The sequence below is a fragment of the Dasypus novemcinctus genome, chromosome 19 (assembly GCF_030445035.2).
Source record: "Dasypus novemcinctus isolate mDasNov1 chromosome 19, mDasNov1.1.hap2, whole genome shotgun sequence".
NCBI classification, from domain to species: domain Eukaryota; kingdom Metazoa; phylum Chordata; class Mammalia; order Cingulata; family Dasypodidae; genus Dasypus; species Dasypus novemcinctus.
This window is the reverse complement of record NC_080691.1, coordinates 26,653,167-26,672,635: the sequence shown is the minus strand read 5'-3', so window position 1 is coordinate 26,672,635 and position 19,469 is coordinate 26,653,167. Positions and strand designations below refer to the sequence as shown.

The following is a 19,469-nucleotide window of genomic DNA, read 5'->3' as shown; positions in this document are numbered from 1 at the left end:
ATAATGATGCCAGGACAATAGTCATAAACCAAGTTTATGGACAAATCAGGAGACCTGGACAGTAGAGGCGACAGAGACCAGCCCTGCCCTCCGGCGCTGGAGTCAAGAAGCTAGAGCCCTCTTCCCCCAGATATAGACAGAAGGGGCCCTTAGGCAGCAGAATGAATCTGCTCAATCCACACCAGGTGTGAATCTAAACCGTGGGCCCACTTGTCAGGAGCAGGGAGATGGGTGCACTGAGAACAGCACGGCCTGAGGCTGCCCGGGGGAGACGGGGGCTGTTTCCCATCTCAACCACGGAGGAAGCGAGGTTTCAGCAGTGTGTGGAAATGACAGAACATGGTTGGGGCATTGATGGGGATGTGGAGGTACAAAAAGGGAAGATTTCTTGTTTAAAGTACAGGAAAGGGGGCAAGGCTTGGCGGCCAGAGAGAGAAGCTACTGGCTGCTCGGATAAGGTGTGAACCTGGACAAGCCAGGCTGAGCGCGCCGTCGCTGCTTCCCCAGGCACGCATTCCACCCACCCCTGCTGGGACTGACTCGTTTTCTTTTTAGTAGACTCACTTCCATTCCTTCAGAAGGTTTATTTCAAGAAGGATTTTGTATCCCCACCCCAGTGTCAGTTGCCCTAAATAGAAGGTCATTGGAAAATTAAAGGAACAAACACAAGGAAAACAAAACAGAGGTGTTGCGTTCCAGCTGGATAGGGCTGAGGTTCTGAGCCCAAGACCTGCTCTCTCTCTGCCAAAAACAGAGGCTGCTGGGGAAGGAGATGAGCGAGAGCCTCGTCTGAGACATGGTAGCATCGCCCTGAGGCTTTTCTCTTTGGTGGAATCAGCAGGCTCAAAAGAAACATGCAGAGATAACCACTGTCTCCACCGCTGAAATTCTTCTCCGGGACCGCCCTTTGGGGAGCACTGCCCTATGGGGGAGGCAGTCCCGAAATGCCCGAGCTTCTCTCCCCTGCTGACTCCTTGTCCCCTCTCTCTCCCGCAGAGCGACAAAGTGACCATCGTGGACCACCACTCGGCCACCGAGTCCTTTATCAAGCACATGGAGAACGAATACCGCTGCCGGGGGGGCTGCCCTGCCGACTGGGTGTGGATCGTGCCCCCCATGTCTGGCAGCATCACCCCCGTCTTCCACCAGGAGATGCTCAACTACCGGCTCACCCCCTCCTTCGAGTACCAGGTCCTGCCCCCTCCCCGCCCCTGGGAGCCCATGGCCTGCACTTTGCTCGGCAAGTCCCACCCAGGCCTGGGAGAGCCTCGAAGCCGAATGAGCCCACATTGGCCATTCCGGGAACTGTGATGGCAGTGCCCTGGGAAAACCCCCATCCAAAAATGGGGTTCCTCCAATGAGGGGTGCAGTGTGTTGCTCCCCGTTCTGTGGAGGGTGGGCTTACTGTGAAAACTCGTCCCAAATGACCAGGAACCATACTGCTACCAGTGGGGCAGATCAAAGAGGGCAGAGGGAAGACCTACTACGTGCCAGGTGCCATGTTAGGCATTGGAAAAAGGCATCTCCAAAAATGCGATGGGATGGGATAGGATGTGAGGGCACATGTATCTTATTTACCTTATCTCTCTCCTAAAACCCAGGCGATTACGTAGCTCCTACCTTAAGTGAATTCGCCACCTAGTTCAGGGCTGTCCAGTAGAAATAGAACACAAGGTATGAGCAATTTAACATTTTCTAGGAGCCACATTTTTAAAAAGGAAAGAGAAGTAGGTGACTCTGATTCTAGCAAACATCTCCGAAATATTATCATTTCAACATGCGAACGATATAAAAATTATTACGCGAGGTGGTTCTTTTATTTCTGCACCCAGTCCTCAAGCTCGGTGTGTATTTTGGGCTTCGAGCGTATCTCTGTTCTGGCCGTCTTTCAGGTCTCGCACTGGACAGCGCATGCCTGCTGGAGGGTGGTCCGGGCTCAGGGGCAGGGCGCCCGGGAGGGGCTGGAGGCCGAGCAGGAAGGTCCAGCAGGCCGAGGCCGGGGGCCCTGACCAGCCAACGCCGGCGGAATCGCTGGCTCCGAGGCCCAAGGGGTGGGCACGGCCGGGTGGCCACGAGCCCCTGGGGCAGCCCCGGGGGCGCGCCAGCCTCCTGCGTGGCAGTGACCTCAGGCTTCCCTCCCCAGCCTGATCCTTGGAACACCCACGTCTGGAAGGGCACCAATGGGACCCCCACCAAGCGGCGCGCCATCGGCTTCAAGAAGCTGGCGGAGTGAGTGCCCGGCGGGGGGCGGGGGCCGGGGGCTCCTGCGGCTCAGGGACACGGCACCCAGGAGGAAGCGGGGCTGCGGACGGGACGTCAGTGACGTGACTCGGTGGTCCCAGAGGCTGGGACCCTCCCTACTTCCTTCGCCCCAGCTGTCTGCCCTCTAGCAAGCTGACTCTCCTACCACCACCAGCAGACACACTGCTCCCTGCTAGCATCTGCCAGTTTCCCTGGTGCGAACAGCCCACCCCGACTGGTTCCAGGCTACCAGCAGGAGTCCCTGAAGCCCGAGCTAGGGGTGGGGGGCTGGGATGAGCCTGCTCCAGCCTGGGGGACCCTCTCGTCCAGGTCTGGCCTCTAACTTCACTCACTCACTCGTTCGTTCGTTCAATCAACAGTGAGTACTGAGCGCATACTCTGTACCAGGCACCGTGCTAGGCTCCAGGGGCACTGTGGTGAGCCCAGAGGGTGCCTGCCATCTCTGCCCTCAGAAGGCTCACACTCATTCATTCATTCATTCGTCAAAGAATCACCCAGACCTGGTGACACCGCAGTTGTGACAAGTACCCTCGAGGAAGGCCCGAAATAGGGACTTGACAGAGTTTGGGCATCAGGGAAGGCTTCCTGGAGGAAGTGACACCCGAGTCAAAGAATGAGGTGAACCAGATGCAACTGAGCAAAGAGGAGAGGGGCTTCTGGACCAAGGGAACAGCAGGGGCCAAGGTTACTTTCCTGAGGCTCTCTTGGCCGGCCAGGACCAGCTGACAAAGAGGAGGTGACCAACTGAGACTAAGGGAGACGCTTCTGCCCAAGAGAAGAGAGTTCCACCGTTCCGCTCGGCAGAGACCCTGCTTGGAATGGACTCTCTGTGCCTGCCTGTCCTCAGCCCTTTGGGTCCAGAGCTCCCTGTCTGACACCTGTTATACGCCAGGTGCTGCTCTTGCCATGGACCCGGCTTGGTGGGCCTCGCAGGGACTCACCCTGGGCCCCACCCCCCCGCCCGGAGCCTGGGGGCCCTCACCCACACTCTTCCTCCCTCTCTCTCCCCTTCCCCCATGCCCACCTCCCAGCCAACCCAGAGCCCAGCAGCAACCTTTCTTTCCTGAAAGGTGGCATCACAGATTTGCTCTGCGAGGACAAGCCTTTGGCTTCTGTTCAGTTCAACTCGGGGGGAAGAAGGGAGGGCAAAATCTAAAACATTAATTGCACTATTAAGTTGGGAGGAGAAACAATGGAAGTTAATTATAGATGCGTTTTGATGCTCAGCTCCTGCCAAGAGAACCCCCCAGGCACCTTTTCTTCCTTTCTGTGTTCCTCCAACGTGGGTGGCTTCCCTGGTTCTGAATATCAGGACTGAACCGCCAACAATCCCCAGGTGGGGGATAACTAGCCATGGGGGGGGGTTCAGCCCAGGGATTCCTGCCTCGGGCCCAACTGCCCCTTACCCCCACCCCCAGGAGAAGGGAAAGCCCCTGGCTTGGGCTGTGCCCTTTAGCTAGAAAGACCCTGGACTTGACGTTGAACCTTCCCAAGCCTTCAGGGGCAGCATCTTTAAAATCCATTCCCTCCTTTGACAGGTGTTTGTTTAGTGCCTATTAGGTGCCAGGCTCTGTGCAAGACCCTGGATATGCCCTGCTGACAGCAGGACCCCCTAAACCTCTAAATCCCCTTCTGACTCAGCCCCTAGTGATTTAGTAATGATTTATTCCTCCCCCCCCTTTTCTTTCTCTCTTCCTCTCTCTCCCCCTCCCTCCCTCTCTGTCTCCATCTCTCTCTCTCTCTCATACACACACACACACATCCCCAGCACATAAGCTCCTGACAGCAGCTTGTCCCTTGCCATGTCACCTGTGTTCCTCAGCTTCTATAACAGGTCTGGCACATAGGCAAGCAGGCAGCAAATATTTGATGAATGAAAGAATGACTGAGTGATCAGCCTTTGGGGGCAATGCATGGCAAACCGAGGTGCCTGAGACCGGAGCCAACAAATCAAGTAGCAAATCAACAAAAGTTGCCAATTGTTTTAGCATGTGACGTGTTACTCTGGGGGATTTAATAAAGGAAACACTATGGTCCCTAAACTCAGAGGCTTCCAGTTTCTCCCAGGGACCCCTGACACCCTCAAAGATCAAGAGAGTAAATGCTCTCCTGTTAGAGTTCACGGATCATGGTTCTTGCACCAAAGTCCCACCCCAGGGTCTTCTCTCGCGTCTCCATTTCCCATTTCTCCTCTCCATCCTCTGCCTCCCAGGGCCGTCAAGTTCTCTGCCAAGCTGATGGGGCAGGCGATGGCCAAGAGAGTCAAAGCGACCATCCTCTACGCCACAGAGACAGGCAAATCGCAGGCCTACGCCAAAACCTTGTGTGAGATCTTCAAACACGCCTTTGACGCCAAGGTGGGTAGCGGGCAGTACGAGCTCCCGGGCTCCCCCTAAATCAGTGTGGGAAGGAGAGAGAGGGCGGTCAAACAGAAAACCTTTAGGGAACAGATGGAGTCACACCCAAAGATGCACATCAGCGCACACCCGCGTGCACACATTTCCGTAAATTTCGTTGGACTGTGATGCTCCTCTCCCCATGAAAACTGAAGGTCCGGGGATCACAAAATAAAGTCCCCATCTCTAGTACAAAATGTTAAAAACTTTATGAGAAACAATTCTGAGGTGAGTTTGGGAAACTGCCTTAAACACAGTTCCACAGGTTTCTTTGCTGCAGGACTTCTCAGAACCTTCCTTCTATGAGTATGTATTACAGTCTCCAAAAGAGAATTGGCTAGCATATAAATGTTTCCTGAAAATATTTGAACATGGAGCATCTCAGGAGATGGGGTTCCCTAAGCCTAACTTTGAAAAATGTTGCTTAAGTGATGTCAAGATATAGGGCAGTTTCTCTAATAAAAATATATTTTTTAAAAAAAAGATGCAGGGCAGCAGTCTTTTCCTAAGTCAGCTCTCACAAGCTTTGTTTGGCCTAAGTCACACGGCTGGAGAGAGGATTCAGAAAGAACTGAGAAGACCTGGTCCGTGAACCAGGGTCCAACCAGGTCAGAAGATTCCAGGACCAGTTGGTTCTAAGAAGCCCAAGGGTCTCCATCAAGCTCTAGCTCTCCTGGCGGCCAAACCCCTGCCCATTTCCCCCAGTCCTTCAGTCCAAAGTAAGGCCCCACCTTACCAGAAAGCTTTTAGCTCTGCCCACCTGAGCCCTTTGAAACAGTGGCAACCCAGCGTTTTAGGTCCGCCTTCCAAAGGAGACGACTCATCTGGTCCCTCTCGCTCTTCTCCTCCCCCCATCCCTTTTGTTCCCTCCCACCTCTCCTCTCTCATCACCTTCTTCCTGCCTCTCCCTCCCTGTCCTGCTCCCACCAGGTGATGTCCATGGAGGAGTATGACATCGTGCACCTGGAGCATGAGACTCTGGTCCTGGTGGTGACCAGCACCTTTGGCAACGGAGATCCCCCTGAGAACGGGGAGGTGAGCTGAGCTCTGTCCAGCATGAGATTCCATCAGAGGGAAGAAGGGAAGGACAGCCGCTGGGACCCTTGCCCTACACCTGTTACTCAGTAGCAAACCCTCCCAGAGCCTCCAAGTCAGCGATGTCCGTTTGGATCCAAGTTATGCCAACATTGGGCGGTTCTGGGGGCGCCCACTTTAGCGGGTCCACAGTGAAAACGTTGCTGCCTGAGGAAGTTGCTTGTTAGGAATGGAAGCTCCCATCAAGAACTTGGTGTCCCTTCCCCCAGATGAGAAAAATGGGTAATGTCATTTTAGAGGAGTTGTGTGCCAGGATTCGGGGGCCCACACCCACCCTCCCACAGGTGTCTGCGGCTCAAGCGTGGCTGCCCAGCCTGAGCCACTGACCACCGCTGACATCCGGGGTCCCAGGCATCAGGCTGTCCTTTTGCCAGTCAGGACTCCAAACCATCAGTGCGCAGCCCTACTCAGGATTTAATACCACCTGATTCACATTTCACCCATCTCTTTCTACCTTTAGAAATTCGGCTGTGCTTTGATGGAAATGAGACACCCTAACTCTGTACAGGAGGAAAGGAAGTAAGTAAATGACCCCTCCAATGTCATGACACCCCTGGGAAAAGCCAAAAAAATTGGTCTTTCAGCACCTGGGAGCCACATTTGCATTCTAGGTGGCAGTTGTGACCAAACATCCTCACGTGACCGATTTTAGCAAGTGGGGTGTCCCTTTACCACTGGAGCTGATATTTTGGTCTCTTTCTAGGAGCCTCAGCTAAGTCCTTTCACAGTCTTATACCTCAGTTTCTTTTTCCATCAGTGGGGAATATAATACTGCTTTAACTTTCTGATTTGTACAAATCAAAGCAGAATGTAGATGCAAGGGTCCTGGAAAAGTTAAGAGCTCTGTGCAAACATCAGTTCTTATTATTTTCCCCTTTCAGGAATCCTACTTTCAAAATCAGCGAAATGAACTTCTTCCCTCGGAATGTTTCTATCCGAGGCTTATGAGGGAGTTACAGCGAAAGTGGAGGTTAAGTTCAAGATAGCTAGCAAGGTGAAAAATAACTGTACTCAAAAGGCGTTTGTGGTGGAATCGCATCTATTGTGGGGGCTGGGTCTAGAGGTGTTTTGCGACGTGAAAGAACACCTGTAATCAAAATGACCCTCGAACAGCCCTTCAATTCCCCATAAAGCATAGAACTTACGGCCGTGCGCCCTGAGCCACCTTCCATTGACTCCAGCCCAATCAGTGTTTCCTCACGATCCCCACGAGGTCTGAGGGTGGGCATCAAATGAAGTAGCTGGCTGGTATTTAGAGGCTGTGTTTAGCAGAAAGTCCTCTTGGTTTTCTATTTGCTGAGCTCATGATGCCAAATTTACAGACGGTCGTGCTCCAGCGGAGGCACAGCAGCCAGTCCCTCGTGATCGGCCCTCGTTCTGCAGCCAACCCCAGCACCTGTCTCTACTCTCCCTGCCCCTCTTCTTCACAGCCCATCCTGGGGGTCCTCCCAGCAGGCTCCCCTTGCCCCTCCTTCAGGGAGAGATAGGGCACCATCCATTCTCCCCTCTAGGTACCCGGAACCCTTGCGTTTCTTTCCCCGTAAAGGGCCTCCCCTCCCCAGAGGTGACTCAGAAGTCCATGGTCTGGCTGCAGCCCGCGACAGCCAGGACAGGTAGTGCGTGTGTGTGTGCTTGTGCATGTGCACGTACATATGTATGTGCGTGTGTGCGCGTGCGTGTACACTCATGCTTAATGCCTGAGCATCCAAGGCCACTGAGGTAGGCCTGCGCCCTAACCCACGCCGTGCCCCGAACTACTCAGCAAACTTGAGCAAGGCGCTTGGCCTCTCGGGGCCTCAGTCTTTCTCATCTGCCAAATGGGGAGAACTTATCTTCATCCTGCCCCATCTCTGGGGGCCACGGTGAGGATCAAAGGACAATAACAAACAGGGAAGCGTTTGGAAAAACCTAAAAGCTCATACAAGTGCTCACTGTTATTTTTACCCCATAATCCTCCCTCCCACACTAACGACACAGCCACCCCCTGATATGTTGCATGGCTTATTTGGCGCAATGACTCAATGTGAGACTATTTTAGGGCAGAAAATACACTTATGTATATTTAGAACTTTCCTGATGCTGGAGCGAAAACTTTGAAGAACATCCAGCTTAGAAACCCTGCTGCCAGGATGCGCAATTTCCTTTTTTTGTCTTTTGCACTCAGATTTGTGTGTTGAGTTTTTGTTTTGAGTCTTTTTTTTTAGTGTTTGTTTTTTCACTTGTCTGAGAACAGAACTTAACACTTTTGGAGGAAAACCAGAAAACTGGATATCATTTTAAGTCCCAAACCTCCCGAGCCCCTAGTGCTGAGGTTTGAGTCCCAAAGACCTCTTCCTTCCCCTTGAAAACAACTTAATAAGAAATCTAATCTTTTTCATGCCACGTGTCAGAGCTGAACATTTTTCATGTTTTCCACGGTGACTGAAAGGCCCCTGAAATGTGGAAGGAGCATAGACTTCACGGAAGGAGAGTGTCGAACGGGTTAATTCATCACTGCCCAGTAGAACTTTCTGCAGTAATGGACATGTTCTATTATCTGTACTGTCCAATATGGCAGCCGCTAGCTACTTATGGTCATTGAGCACTTGAAATGTGGCTAGTGCCAGGGAGAAGCTTACTTTTTTATTTTATTTAAATTCATTTAACTTTTAAAATAGCCACATGGAGTCAGTGACTACCATACTGGACACCGCTGTTCTAGTTCCTAGCTACTTAAAGTGAGGTCTAGAAGCCAACAGATACCATTGGCTTCTCCTGGAAGCTTGTTAGAAATGCAGAATCTCGGGCCCTTCCCCAGACCTACTGAATCAGAATCTGTATTTTAATAAGATCCAGGGTGATTCTGGTGCATACTGAAACTTGGGAAGCAAGGAAGTATGGTCTCGTGGTAAGGGGGTGGTGTTCTATTCCTGACATCATATGATTAAATCACTGTATCTGGATCTCAAGTTTCCTGGGTCACCTGTGATCAGAAACCTTTTAAAAGGAGGTAGGGGCAAGTGCAGACAGATGGTTATCATTGTGCTAGGTAAGTCGGTATATTCTGGAAAAGGCCATGGAGTATCATGGTTTGACTCAACACACAAGAAAAGGTCCTAGAAGCAGACCTGGCAACCCAAAGATCCATCAGGTATGTTGCTCGCAGGACGGGGCCCCAAGCCAGAGCTCCCAGCTTCCCTTTCATTTTGACAGGAGCTACAAGGTCCGATTCAACAGTGTGTCCTCCTACTCTGACTCCCGCAAATCGTCGGGCGACGGGCCCGACCTCAGAGACAACTTTGAGAGTGCTGGACCCCTGGCAAATGTGAGGTGAGCATGAGGTTGAACAGGGTGGAGAAGACCAAGGTTCTTGGGGAGCTGGGCCTAGTTGCAAAGTGGCTCAGGGGCTCTCTTTGCCCATTCATCCCTCATGTAACCAGCTGTGCCCTGGCCGTCTGGGACCTCCCAATAAAGTGCCCTACCTGCTCTCCCTCAGTTCTTCACTTGACCCTTCCCATCTCGCTCCCCAGAGCCCCATCTCCCAGGGTTCATCCCATCATTACTGCTGAAGGATGTTAATCCCTGGAAATAGCTCAGTAAGCTGCCCTTGGCATGTTCTTACACTGAATAGAGGGTTCTGGTATCAACGGCCATGATGCAGTGCTTTTCAACCCTTTGATGCACATCAAAATCAGCTATGGGTGTTTACAGTACACCAATATCCAAGTTCAACTGCCTGGGATTCTAATGTAGTTGATCTAGAATTGGCCTCAAGCCTTGCTATTGCTATTTATTTTTAATCCCCCAGTTGACTCTAATGTGCAGCCAGATGTGAAAAATGCTAACCTAATCCCATGTTTTCCACAGTATAATGAGATTATTTCCACAGACCATGGGACTACTTTAGGTATTAAGTGGATGGATATTTTGTATTTCAATAGTTGTATATTCTGTTTAATGGGTATTTAGAAATAAATAAAACCAGGATGTCTACCCATTGGTTTGATGAATATTGCTCAAGAGGAGACTAACATAGGCAACCCTGGCCTGGGATGGGGAGGCCTGGCAAGGATCTCTCAGACATTCACTAAACTGAACTTTCTCCAATAGCACTCAGAGCAATGGTTAGTAGATGATAGAGACTCAAGGGGGAGAGCTGGTATAGCTCAGTGGTTGAGCACCTGCTTCCTACCCAGTAATCCCTAAAAAAAAAACTGAAGGATTCCTAGATCCTGAAGTATCACATTCATCAGTACATGTTTTTAGCTCAAATTTGAAACAGTTCTGCAGTTTGACAGTCAGACTCATGTTTCTTTTATTAATTCTATCACAGTTTAGAACTGAGGTTGGAAAACTACAGCTCACAGACCAAATCAAGCCTAGTTACTGCTAATTTTTGTACAACCCATGCGCTAAGAATGGTTTTTAGAGATGAACCTTTGCAACCAGTTTGATGTTTGAAAACACTGTCTTTGAACCCCCATTAAGCAAAATGTTATCCCCCGCTCAAAAATTAATTCCCTTTTTCTCGATAGTAGACCTGTATTACAAAAAAATTATACTCAATTACTGGGGGATTAAAAAAAAATAGCAATAGCAAGGCTTGAGCCCAATTCTAGATCAACATTATTTTTTTGGCCAATAAAAATTGTTTAGGAATGTGTTTTCTTTCTTTTTGTACAAGAATCCACATAATACCCTCAGTTTTGCCTCTTGGCCCCCAAAGTCTAAAATATTTATTATCTGGCCCCTTATAGAAATTTGTCAAGCCCTGGTTTAGAGGCTTGAAATTGGATTTTAAAATCATAAGGTGATGACTGTGATATCAGTGGGAATCCAGTAGTAAGTGTGATGTATGTCTTCAGATCCATTGGGGAGCAAATTAAAGAATCACTCACCTGAACCATCTGTTGGTGAACATACCTGTGAATAAGAGCTGGGTTTGGTGAGCTAGTGGATAAAATTAGAAAGCAAGTTAAAGGGCCCTGATCAATAGCTCATAGTACCAGTGGTAGTCCAATATGGTGGACATCACAGACATAAATAATGAGGTGTGGGAAGTGATGCCTGAACCACAAGGCAGGACTAGGCACTGGAGTTTCCAGGTCAGTATTAGGCTAATGCTAAAGGGGCTGGTTTGGCAGGATTACCCTTTCCTGGCACCCCTCGAATTAGAAGACATGTGGTCACCTTTTCTCTCTACCTGTCAGGCCAATGCCCTGTGAGGAAAAGGAGAGCTATCCAGATTCAAGACAATCTCTGGTTAAGGAATGATGGGGGAGAAACACTAGCTAATCACACACACTGATTCAGAAAAGGCCTGGAACTGCCGGAAAGGGGAGGCACGGGAAGAAGGAAGAGGGTGGGACGAGAAAATGTAGATACAAATTTGAAAGGAGTAGATATTGAACTATTTTACCTCCAGTTGATCTGAGATACCTGAGCCCATCTCAAGCTCCTTCTCTAATGGTAGAAGGACCCTTCCTAACTTTCCCATCCCCTTCCATCATCCCTCACCTCAAAATGTTGCCATCTTATCCCATTAGTCTAAAAAGAATTGATTCAGGGGCAGAGTCGGATCCTGCATGGAGTCAGTTAAACAGTTCCATTCTTTGACTTATCTGAGACGGCAGTCTACAGTAGAACGCTCTGACCTTAGAGAGAAGTGGGGCAGGCTGTTCTTATCTAGCTAACAGACCTATTGTTCCAGTCTCTGTGAGGTGCAGAGGCTAAAGCAGGACCAAGTCCTGGAAGTGGGAAACATTTGTAGGACTCTAAATTAGCAGGAGGGCATCTCTGGGACACAGGCCTCCACTGCCCATACTGCAAAGGGTTCCCACCCCAACACAGAGAAAACTCTCCTTAACTTGAACCCCATCGGTTCAAGCAGGGACTACACCGACATGTCTCTTGGTGGTCTCTATGCCAAGAGGGTTTATTGAACAAATGAATTTCACAGATTTTACAATGAGTGGCGCCAGCATATTTATAAGTCTTTGATCTCTTTTAAAAAGAATGTTTCGTGGTATTAATTCTGGTCCCTAAGAACCACTGTGTTATAGTCTTTATTATCTTTGTGCTTAAAACTAATCTAGTAACGTCACTCGTAAAATTCAAGTCTTCTGCCAACTTAGACAAATTTCCCCAATTAGTCCAGCTTAGAAGGAAGGGGCCCAATGGTTTCAAGTCACTGCTGCCCCCTACTCGTCTTCCTTAAGGCCAATTGCAGTTTGGGAATTTTCTTCTGAGGATGGTAATCCCTAGTAGATACCAAAACTTTAGGAGACAAGACCCTGAGAGCTCCCAGGTTGAAAGACGGCCTCCCACAGATGGGCTTGGGGCCCTTCCCGCACAGGCTAAGACTCCTACTCCCACCCACCACCACCACCACCACCGCCCCCACAGACCCCTTCATGGACTGACCGTGGTCTCGTTGGCAGGTTCTCCGTGTTCGGCCTCGGCTCCCGGGCGTACCCTCACTTCTGTGCCTTTGGACACGCTGTGGACACCCTCCTGGAAGAGTTGGGTGGGGAGAGGATCCTGAAGATGAAGGAGGGGGATGAGCTCTGTGGGCAGGAAGAGGCTTTCAGGACCTGGGCCAAGAAGGTGTTTAAGGTAATTGTGCCCCAGACCTCAGAGACCGAGGGGCTCCCCACCTCCCCAAGGGCAGGGTTCCTAAACCATCGAGAAAGAGGAGGAATTTGAGAAAACCCCTGGTACTTCCCCATGTAGCCAGCCAGAATACACCGTAAACAACTCAGATGAATTTGGGTGGCCTTAAAACACACATCTTCTACCCAGAAACCACCGTCATCCACTATGGGCAACAAGTTGGTCCAGAAAAATCATAGACCCTTGGAATTTCAGGACTAAGAGAAATCCAACCCTCACTCACATTTGGTAAACAAGTACACAAAAAAACATAGAGTTGGTTGGCCAAACTAGAGTGGCATGTCTCATTGACCGACAGCTCAGATCTCACCAATTTATCTACTGAGATAAGCTTATTCCTCTTGTTTTAGATCTTCACTGACCAATACTGTAGCCACTAGCCATTTTAGATCTTCACTGACCAATACTGTAGCCACTAGCCATGACTATTTGAATTTGAATTTAAACTAATCAAAATTAAATATGATGAATGGATTAATAAAATATGTTACATCCATAAAATGGAATATTATTCAGCATACAAGAGAATGAAGTTCTAATACACACTATGACATGGATGAATCTTGAAAACATAATGTTAATTGAAAGAAGCCCACCACAAAAGGCCCCACATTGTATGATTCCATTTACCTGGAATGTGCACAATGGGCAAATCCATAGAGATAGAAAGTAGATGGATGATTGCCAGGGGCCAGAGGAAGGGGAGAATGGGGCTGCTAAGAAACAGGGTTTCTTTTAGGGTTGATAAAAATGTCCTGGGATTAGGTAGTGGAAATGGTTAGACAATCTTGTGACTATACTGAAAACCACTGACTTATACAGTTTAAAGTATCAATTTGATGCTATGTGAATTATATCTCATAATAGTAAATAGAACTGAAAGTTCCATTCCTCAGTCACATCAGCCACATTTCATGTGCTCAGTAGTTATAAGGGGCTAATGGTTATCATATAAGACAGTGCAGAGCGTTTGATCACCACACAACATCCTGTAGGACGGTGCTGTTCTAGATATAAGGTCACAGCAGAATACATGAATAATGGCCTTCTCTCTGCATGAGGGGAATGATTAAACTGTCCATCCTGAAACAGAAAGAGGTGCCATCCTCACCTGCTCCTTACTCAGCCTTGGAAGGCCTTCCTGTCAGCAGCTCCAGGGCAGAAAGAGGAGGAGGAAGGAGACTATGCAACCTTCTCTCATTAAATCGGTGCTTTTAATCTTTAACGGAACTGCAGATAGAGAGCAAAAGGGGAAACTGAGGCCTCTGGACTGTAAGGATTTCTGTGTGCTGAGGCTGCATTGATAAACATGCTTCTGCATTTCCTCCTAGACAGGGAGAGTCAGGAGAGCTTGGCTTTTTTCACACATTGAGATAATATGATGGTTCTTGATTTCAATCAGCCAATCTTGATTGAGCCCTCCAGAAGTAGGGCCTGTTACTAAGCACTGTGGGGGGAAGATAAAGAACATAAAGGATGGGGCCTCCTCTCTCAAGTCCCTACAGACACCTAGAAGATATCTGAAGAAGGAGACCATACTCTATAGAGAGATATGAGGGTATGGTTGGAAAGTGAAATCTTGACTTACCAAAGAAAACCAGACCATGGAATCAGGGACTGGATTCTAGCCCCAACATGGACATTAACCAGTTGAGTGATTCGAAGGCAAACCTCTTTCCTGCTGGGCCTCAGTTTCCCTCTCTGTAAAATGAGCAAGGGAGTAGGTGAACTCTAAGCCATCTCTAGCTTCTAGCTCTAGGATCCATAAAAATATTTATTGATACTTTCTCTGTTCAAGAAACTTGTCCAGGGGGAAGTAGACTTGGCCCAGTGGTTAGGGCATCCTTTACCACATGGGAGGTCTGCAGTTCAAGCCCTGGGCCTCCTTGACCCATTTGGAGCTGGCCCATATGCAGTGTTAATGCGCACAAGGAGTGCCCTGCCATGTAGGGGTGTCCCCATGTAGGGGAGCCCCACGTGCAAGGAGTGCGTCCCGTAAGGAGAGCCGCCCAGCTCAAAAGAAAGTGCAGCCTGCCCAGGAATGGCACCACACACACGGAGAGCTGAAGCAGCAAGATGACGCAACAAAAAGAGACACAGTTTCCCTAGCCGCTGACAACAACAGAAGCGGACAAAGAAAAACATGCAGCAAATAGACACAGAGAACACACAACTGGGGTGGGGAGGGGGAAGGGGAGAGAAATAAATAAATAAACAACTTTTAAAAAAAAAAAAAAGAAAGAAAGTTGCCCAGCAAAACATTTTTGGAATCAAAGGGGGAAAATGTCACACCTGCCCTCAAGGAGCTTACAACCTAGCAGAGGTGCCAAGATCTATAAATGGAGTCCCCAGCTGCCTCTGTACATAGATTTTAAAATCAACACATGGGAGGATAAATGGTAAAAGCTACTCTTAAAAACATGTTTGAATGACCCGTGTTCTTATCTCAAAATAAGTTTGAACAGTAATTCTTAGGATCACTAAAGTTGGAGAACTGGGAAACGGACTTTGGCCCAGTGGTTAGGGCGTCCGTCTACCACATGGGAGGTCCGCGGTTCAAGCCCCGGGCCTCCTTGACCCATGTGGAGCTGGCCCATGCGCAGTGCTGATGCGCGCAAGGAGTGCCCTGCTACACAGGGGTGTCCCCCGCGTAGGGGAGCCCCACGCGCAAGGAGTGCACCCATAAGAAGAGCCGCCCAGCGCGAAGGAGGGAGCAGCCTGCCGAGGAATGGCGCCGCCCACACTTCCCGTGCTGCTGATGACAACAGAAGTGGACAAAAGAAAACAAGACGCAGCAAAAAGACACAGAAAACAGACAACCAGGGGAGGGGAGGGGAATTAAATAAATAAATAAATAAATCTTTTAAAAAAATAAATAAAGTTGGAGAACTGATGAACTTGGCAAAAAAAGAAGGAAACAAAACCAAATTTATATGCAGGTATCCAGGCATGTTTTATATTCCATCCACCTTTAATGTAATATTTTAAATCTCTAGAGGTGAATGGAAAATGGGTGGGAAATTCTGAAGGATTTATTTCTGGTTTAATGTTAAGCCTTTATGCATATTTGTCTCAGGAATAAATGAGCTGAAATGTTACATCTTAAGCAGAGGTTAGACCTTAGAGTCAATAATAAATGCAATGTATCCAGCACGTTGAAGTTACTAAAAAAATATAGGACTGATGGATGGGTGGATGGATGGATGGACGGATGGGTGGATGGATGGATGGACGGATGGGTGGGTGGATGGATGGATGGATGGATGAATGGGTGGATGGAGGTGTACATTGCATGAGTCAGAGATGTTAGGGAAGGGTCCCTCTTGACTGAAAGAGGTCACTGAAAGCCCTATGTGTGCCACAGGCAGCCTGTGATGTATTCTGTGTGGGAGACGATGTCAACATTGAGAAAGCAAACAACTCCCTCATCAGCAACGACCGCAGCTGGAAAAGGAACAAGTTCCGCCTCACTTATGTGGCCGAAGCTCCAGAACTCACACAAGGTACCTCTCACCACCTTCCCTGGGGAGGCATTCATTCCAGTGGGGGAAGAGGAAAGCTGGGAGATCTGACCTCCAAAATGTGCTTAGAGAAGGAGAGTTCATTGCTTTGGTGACACTTTAGTACATACAGTCCTCCCAAAATGAATATGGTGCCCCCCCTCAGTAAAGCATTTGCTTGGCTGTCCCTCCCCCAGTAGCATGGTGTGTTACCCTGAACATCCTCTTCTCAGCTTAGGTCAATGAAATTTGCATTTTGTTCTGAATTTTTCCGCAACCACCCACCAAACCCAACCAATGCCGCCTGACCTCTTCGTTTCAGTCCAGCAGGCGGTGGAAGTGGGAGTAGATAGCCCTCTGCTGGAGGTTTTTTTGTTGACAACTACTTAGCCCCATCACAGGAAAGCTGTCATTTTCCTCCTCACAGGTCTATCCACTGTCCACAAAAAGAGGGTGTCAGCTGCTCGACTTCTCAGCCGTCAAAACCTTCAGAGCCCTAAATCCAGGTAGGAACACCTTGGTTCACCCACCGTTACCTGCCTCTGCTCACAGATGCCACCTCCTCCTCCCAGGAGGGCCTTATTAACTTGAAGGACTGGTTTCATGTCACCCAACCATAGGAAGTGACTTAGAGACTCCCTGGCTGCTGTGCAGCATCTGGATGTCCTACTTTCCCTGTGTCATTGTCAAGGTCTTATCAAGAGGGATGGAAAAGAGGAGCTGGTGATGATCACTGAGGAAAGAGGACAATTGTAGGAGTCATTTTTAACAGTTGCCCATACTCACACAATTGCTTATGTTCATTTTACCAAGAAATCTTAGTCCAAAATCACTGCATCCCAGCATTTCCAAGTATTGCAGATCATTCCCTGGAAGGCTGAAAAATGGCTACCCAGACTCTGCGTAAAGTCCGTTGCAGTGATGGGAGGCTCATCACCTTACAAAACAGCCCACTCTGTTTTTCTGAAGCCTTAATTGTTAACAATAATCATTATTGAACCAAACCATGCCTCCATAGAACTTCCTTTTGATCCCATTTATACTCTGGTGACACCCAATTTAATTCTTCCAAAGGAGAGACAGGCCAAGGACATTGACTAATCTCCCCCAGGTCCCAACTCCTTCTGATCGTACTTCCTAAAACCTGGTTTCCCAAGCCTTTGGCTTTAGGGAGAGGACACACTCCATCCTGCAGGGAATATCATTCCCAAACCTGGTCACTAGAGAGCGGCGGTTGCGTGATCACTGCCCAGCACGCTGAGCCTACTCTTACCCTCCCGACCTGAACAGGACGCTCTAATGCCACCGAGGTGGCAGGTGTTGTCCTAACAGCCACATAGCTCTGTACTCTCCCATCGGGCTGGTGTCCTTGCTTCTTGTAGACCTCGGGTCCTTCAGATGCTATAGCCAGGTCTCTCCAACCCTCGACTTGCGGAAGTAAATTCGTTAGCGCTAGCAAAGGTCTTTGCACTGATCCGTGTGGAATGGAATCTTTTTCACTTTGGGGTGCCAGCCCATGAAGATCTTTTAAAATCTTGACTCTTTGCTTGGCATAGTGCAAAGAGTGGGCTCTTGAGCTGGCCAGCTCTGGGTTCCCACCCCAGCTCACACACCACCCGCGGAGCCTCTGGCAAGTCACTCAGGTGTCCCGAGCCCCCATTTCCTTACAGTAACCTGGGAATGAGGGCATGATCGCTCATAATTCCCACAAAGGGCCTGGAGAGGCAGTAGGTACTATTAGCATCCACATTTTAAATTGAGAAAATGTCAGTGTCTCTCGGAAGGTCACACCGACCTGGTTACCTGCCTCTAAAATTAATGTGCCTAATAGCTACACATACAGCCTCGACAGCTTTGCAAGACTGCTGGGTATTAAAGACGAGGTGCCCAGAGCAACTGGCATGTTGTAGGTTCCCCTTCTATTCCTTTATCCATCCCAGCTTTATGCCTTCTGCAGGTTTAGTAGACATGCTTCCTACATGGTAACCTCTGTTAAAAGTGACCGACAAGATATAGTACTATGGTCTTGTGTTCTCTCCTAACTAGATTCTCAAACACTATAGAAACAGATTGGTAAATTGCTCTCTGAATAATTAGTTAAAGGCAATTATCAGGCCATGAAGATCTGTGACATATAGAGAAAGTGTATTTGAAATGCGTATTTTACTTCCTATTCCTGCCCTATGGAAAGGGATAACTTACGGAGCATTGGAAGAGAAGAAACTAAGAACGTATTGGAGGGAAGCGGATTTGGTTCAACGGATAGAGCGCCCGTCTACCACATGGGAGGTCCAGGGTTCAAACCCAGGGCCTCCTGACCCGTGTGGTGAGCTGGCCCACACAGAGTGCTCATGCACACAAGGAGCGCCGTGCCACGCAGGGCCATCCCCCATGTAGGGAAACCCCACGCGCAAGGAGTGCGCCCCGGAAGGAGAGCGGCCCAGCACAAAAAAAGTGCAGCCTGCCCAAGAGTGGCGCCGCACACATAGAGAGCTGACACAGCAAGATGACACAACAAAAAAGAGACATAGATTCCCAGTGCCTCTGACAAGAATACAAGCAGACACAGAAGAACACACAGCAAATGGACATAGAGAGCAGATAACTTGGAGGGGGGGCGAGAAATAAAAATAAATCTTTATTTTGAAAAAAGAACATAACATATTAGAGGGGAGCAGATGTAGCTCAAGTGGTTGAGTGCCTGCTTCCCATATATGAGGTCCTAACTTCAATCCCCAGTACCTCCTGAAAAAAAAAAATGGAAAAAAATATAATAATCTATTGGAATTACTTTCAGCAGCAAATTGTAAAAGACTGGGTCACAAAAAATTACTCCCTAAAACATGGTACATAAACGGCAAGGAAACTTGCAAACATTTTGATGCTGAGTTGGATCGGAATCCTGGGATCATCCCTTGCCCAGCTTTTGGCTAACTCTAAACTGAGGGGCAAAGTGACTTAAAAGAGAATCAAGGTTAAGAACTGGAACATGTTATTAAAACCAGTTATGGATCAGTACCCAAAAAAGTACCAAATGGTACCTGGGTCTTTCTTTAAAAGCATGGTTTGTAGCTACCTATTTTCAGACTTAATGCCATTTCCAGTTTTATAGGGTATACTAAAAAGAAAGAGAGGAAAAGTGAGTGGGAAAGGTTGACACTCTCTTCCGATTTCCCTGCCAAGGCCGAAGATGACTGCTTAGCCCAGGGGAGCATGGCTGAGATATCACACATCACCCCCACCAAGAGAGACCCTTAATTACAAGCAAAGTGCTTCAGTGGAAGTAAACAGCCTTTGGCGGGTTATCTCATCAAATGGAAGGAGAGAACTCACCACAGTCAGCAGCAGAACCATGGGAATACATTTTCTGATGAACACAGAACAATTAGCAGACCACACCGAAGCGAGTGTAATGGGGTACAGATAGAAAGTCCTAGAAGTCAGAAGGAGGAGGGGAGTCGTGGAGCTGGGATGAACCTCTGAGGTTCACATACTGTCACGAGAGAATCAAGGAAGAAGGAGCAGTAGGCGCGAAGATGCAGAAGGGGCTGAGCCCTGGGGTATT

The 19,469-nt window shown here is 48.7% G+C and overlaps 1 protein-coding gene across 1 annotated transcript in view; it reads left to right on the top strand.

Moving 5' to 3' along the window:
• Window positions 1-19,469, top strand: part of NOS1 (nitric oxide synthase 1) — a 112,217-nt gene that overhangs the window by 69,575 nt on the left and 23,173 nt on the right. Inside the window, 10 exon segments of the mRNA XM_071209808.1 lie at window positions 997-1,191; window positions 2,144-2,229; window positions 4,475-4,619; window positions 5,589-5,693; window positions 6,214-6,272; window positions 7,265-7,366; window positions 8,946-9,062; window positions 12,173-12,347; window positions 15,769-15,907; window positions 16,332-16,410. Coding sequence (XP_071065909.1) covers window positions 997-1,191; window positions 2,144-2,229; window positions 4,475-4,619; window positions 5,589-5,693; window positions 6,214-6,272; window positions 7,265-7,366; window positions 8,946-9,062; window positions 12,173-12,347; window positions 15,769-15,907; window positions 16,332-16,410 — 1,202 coding nt within the window.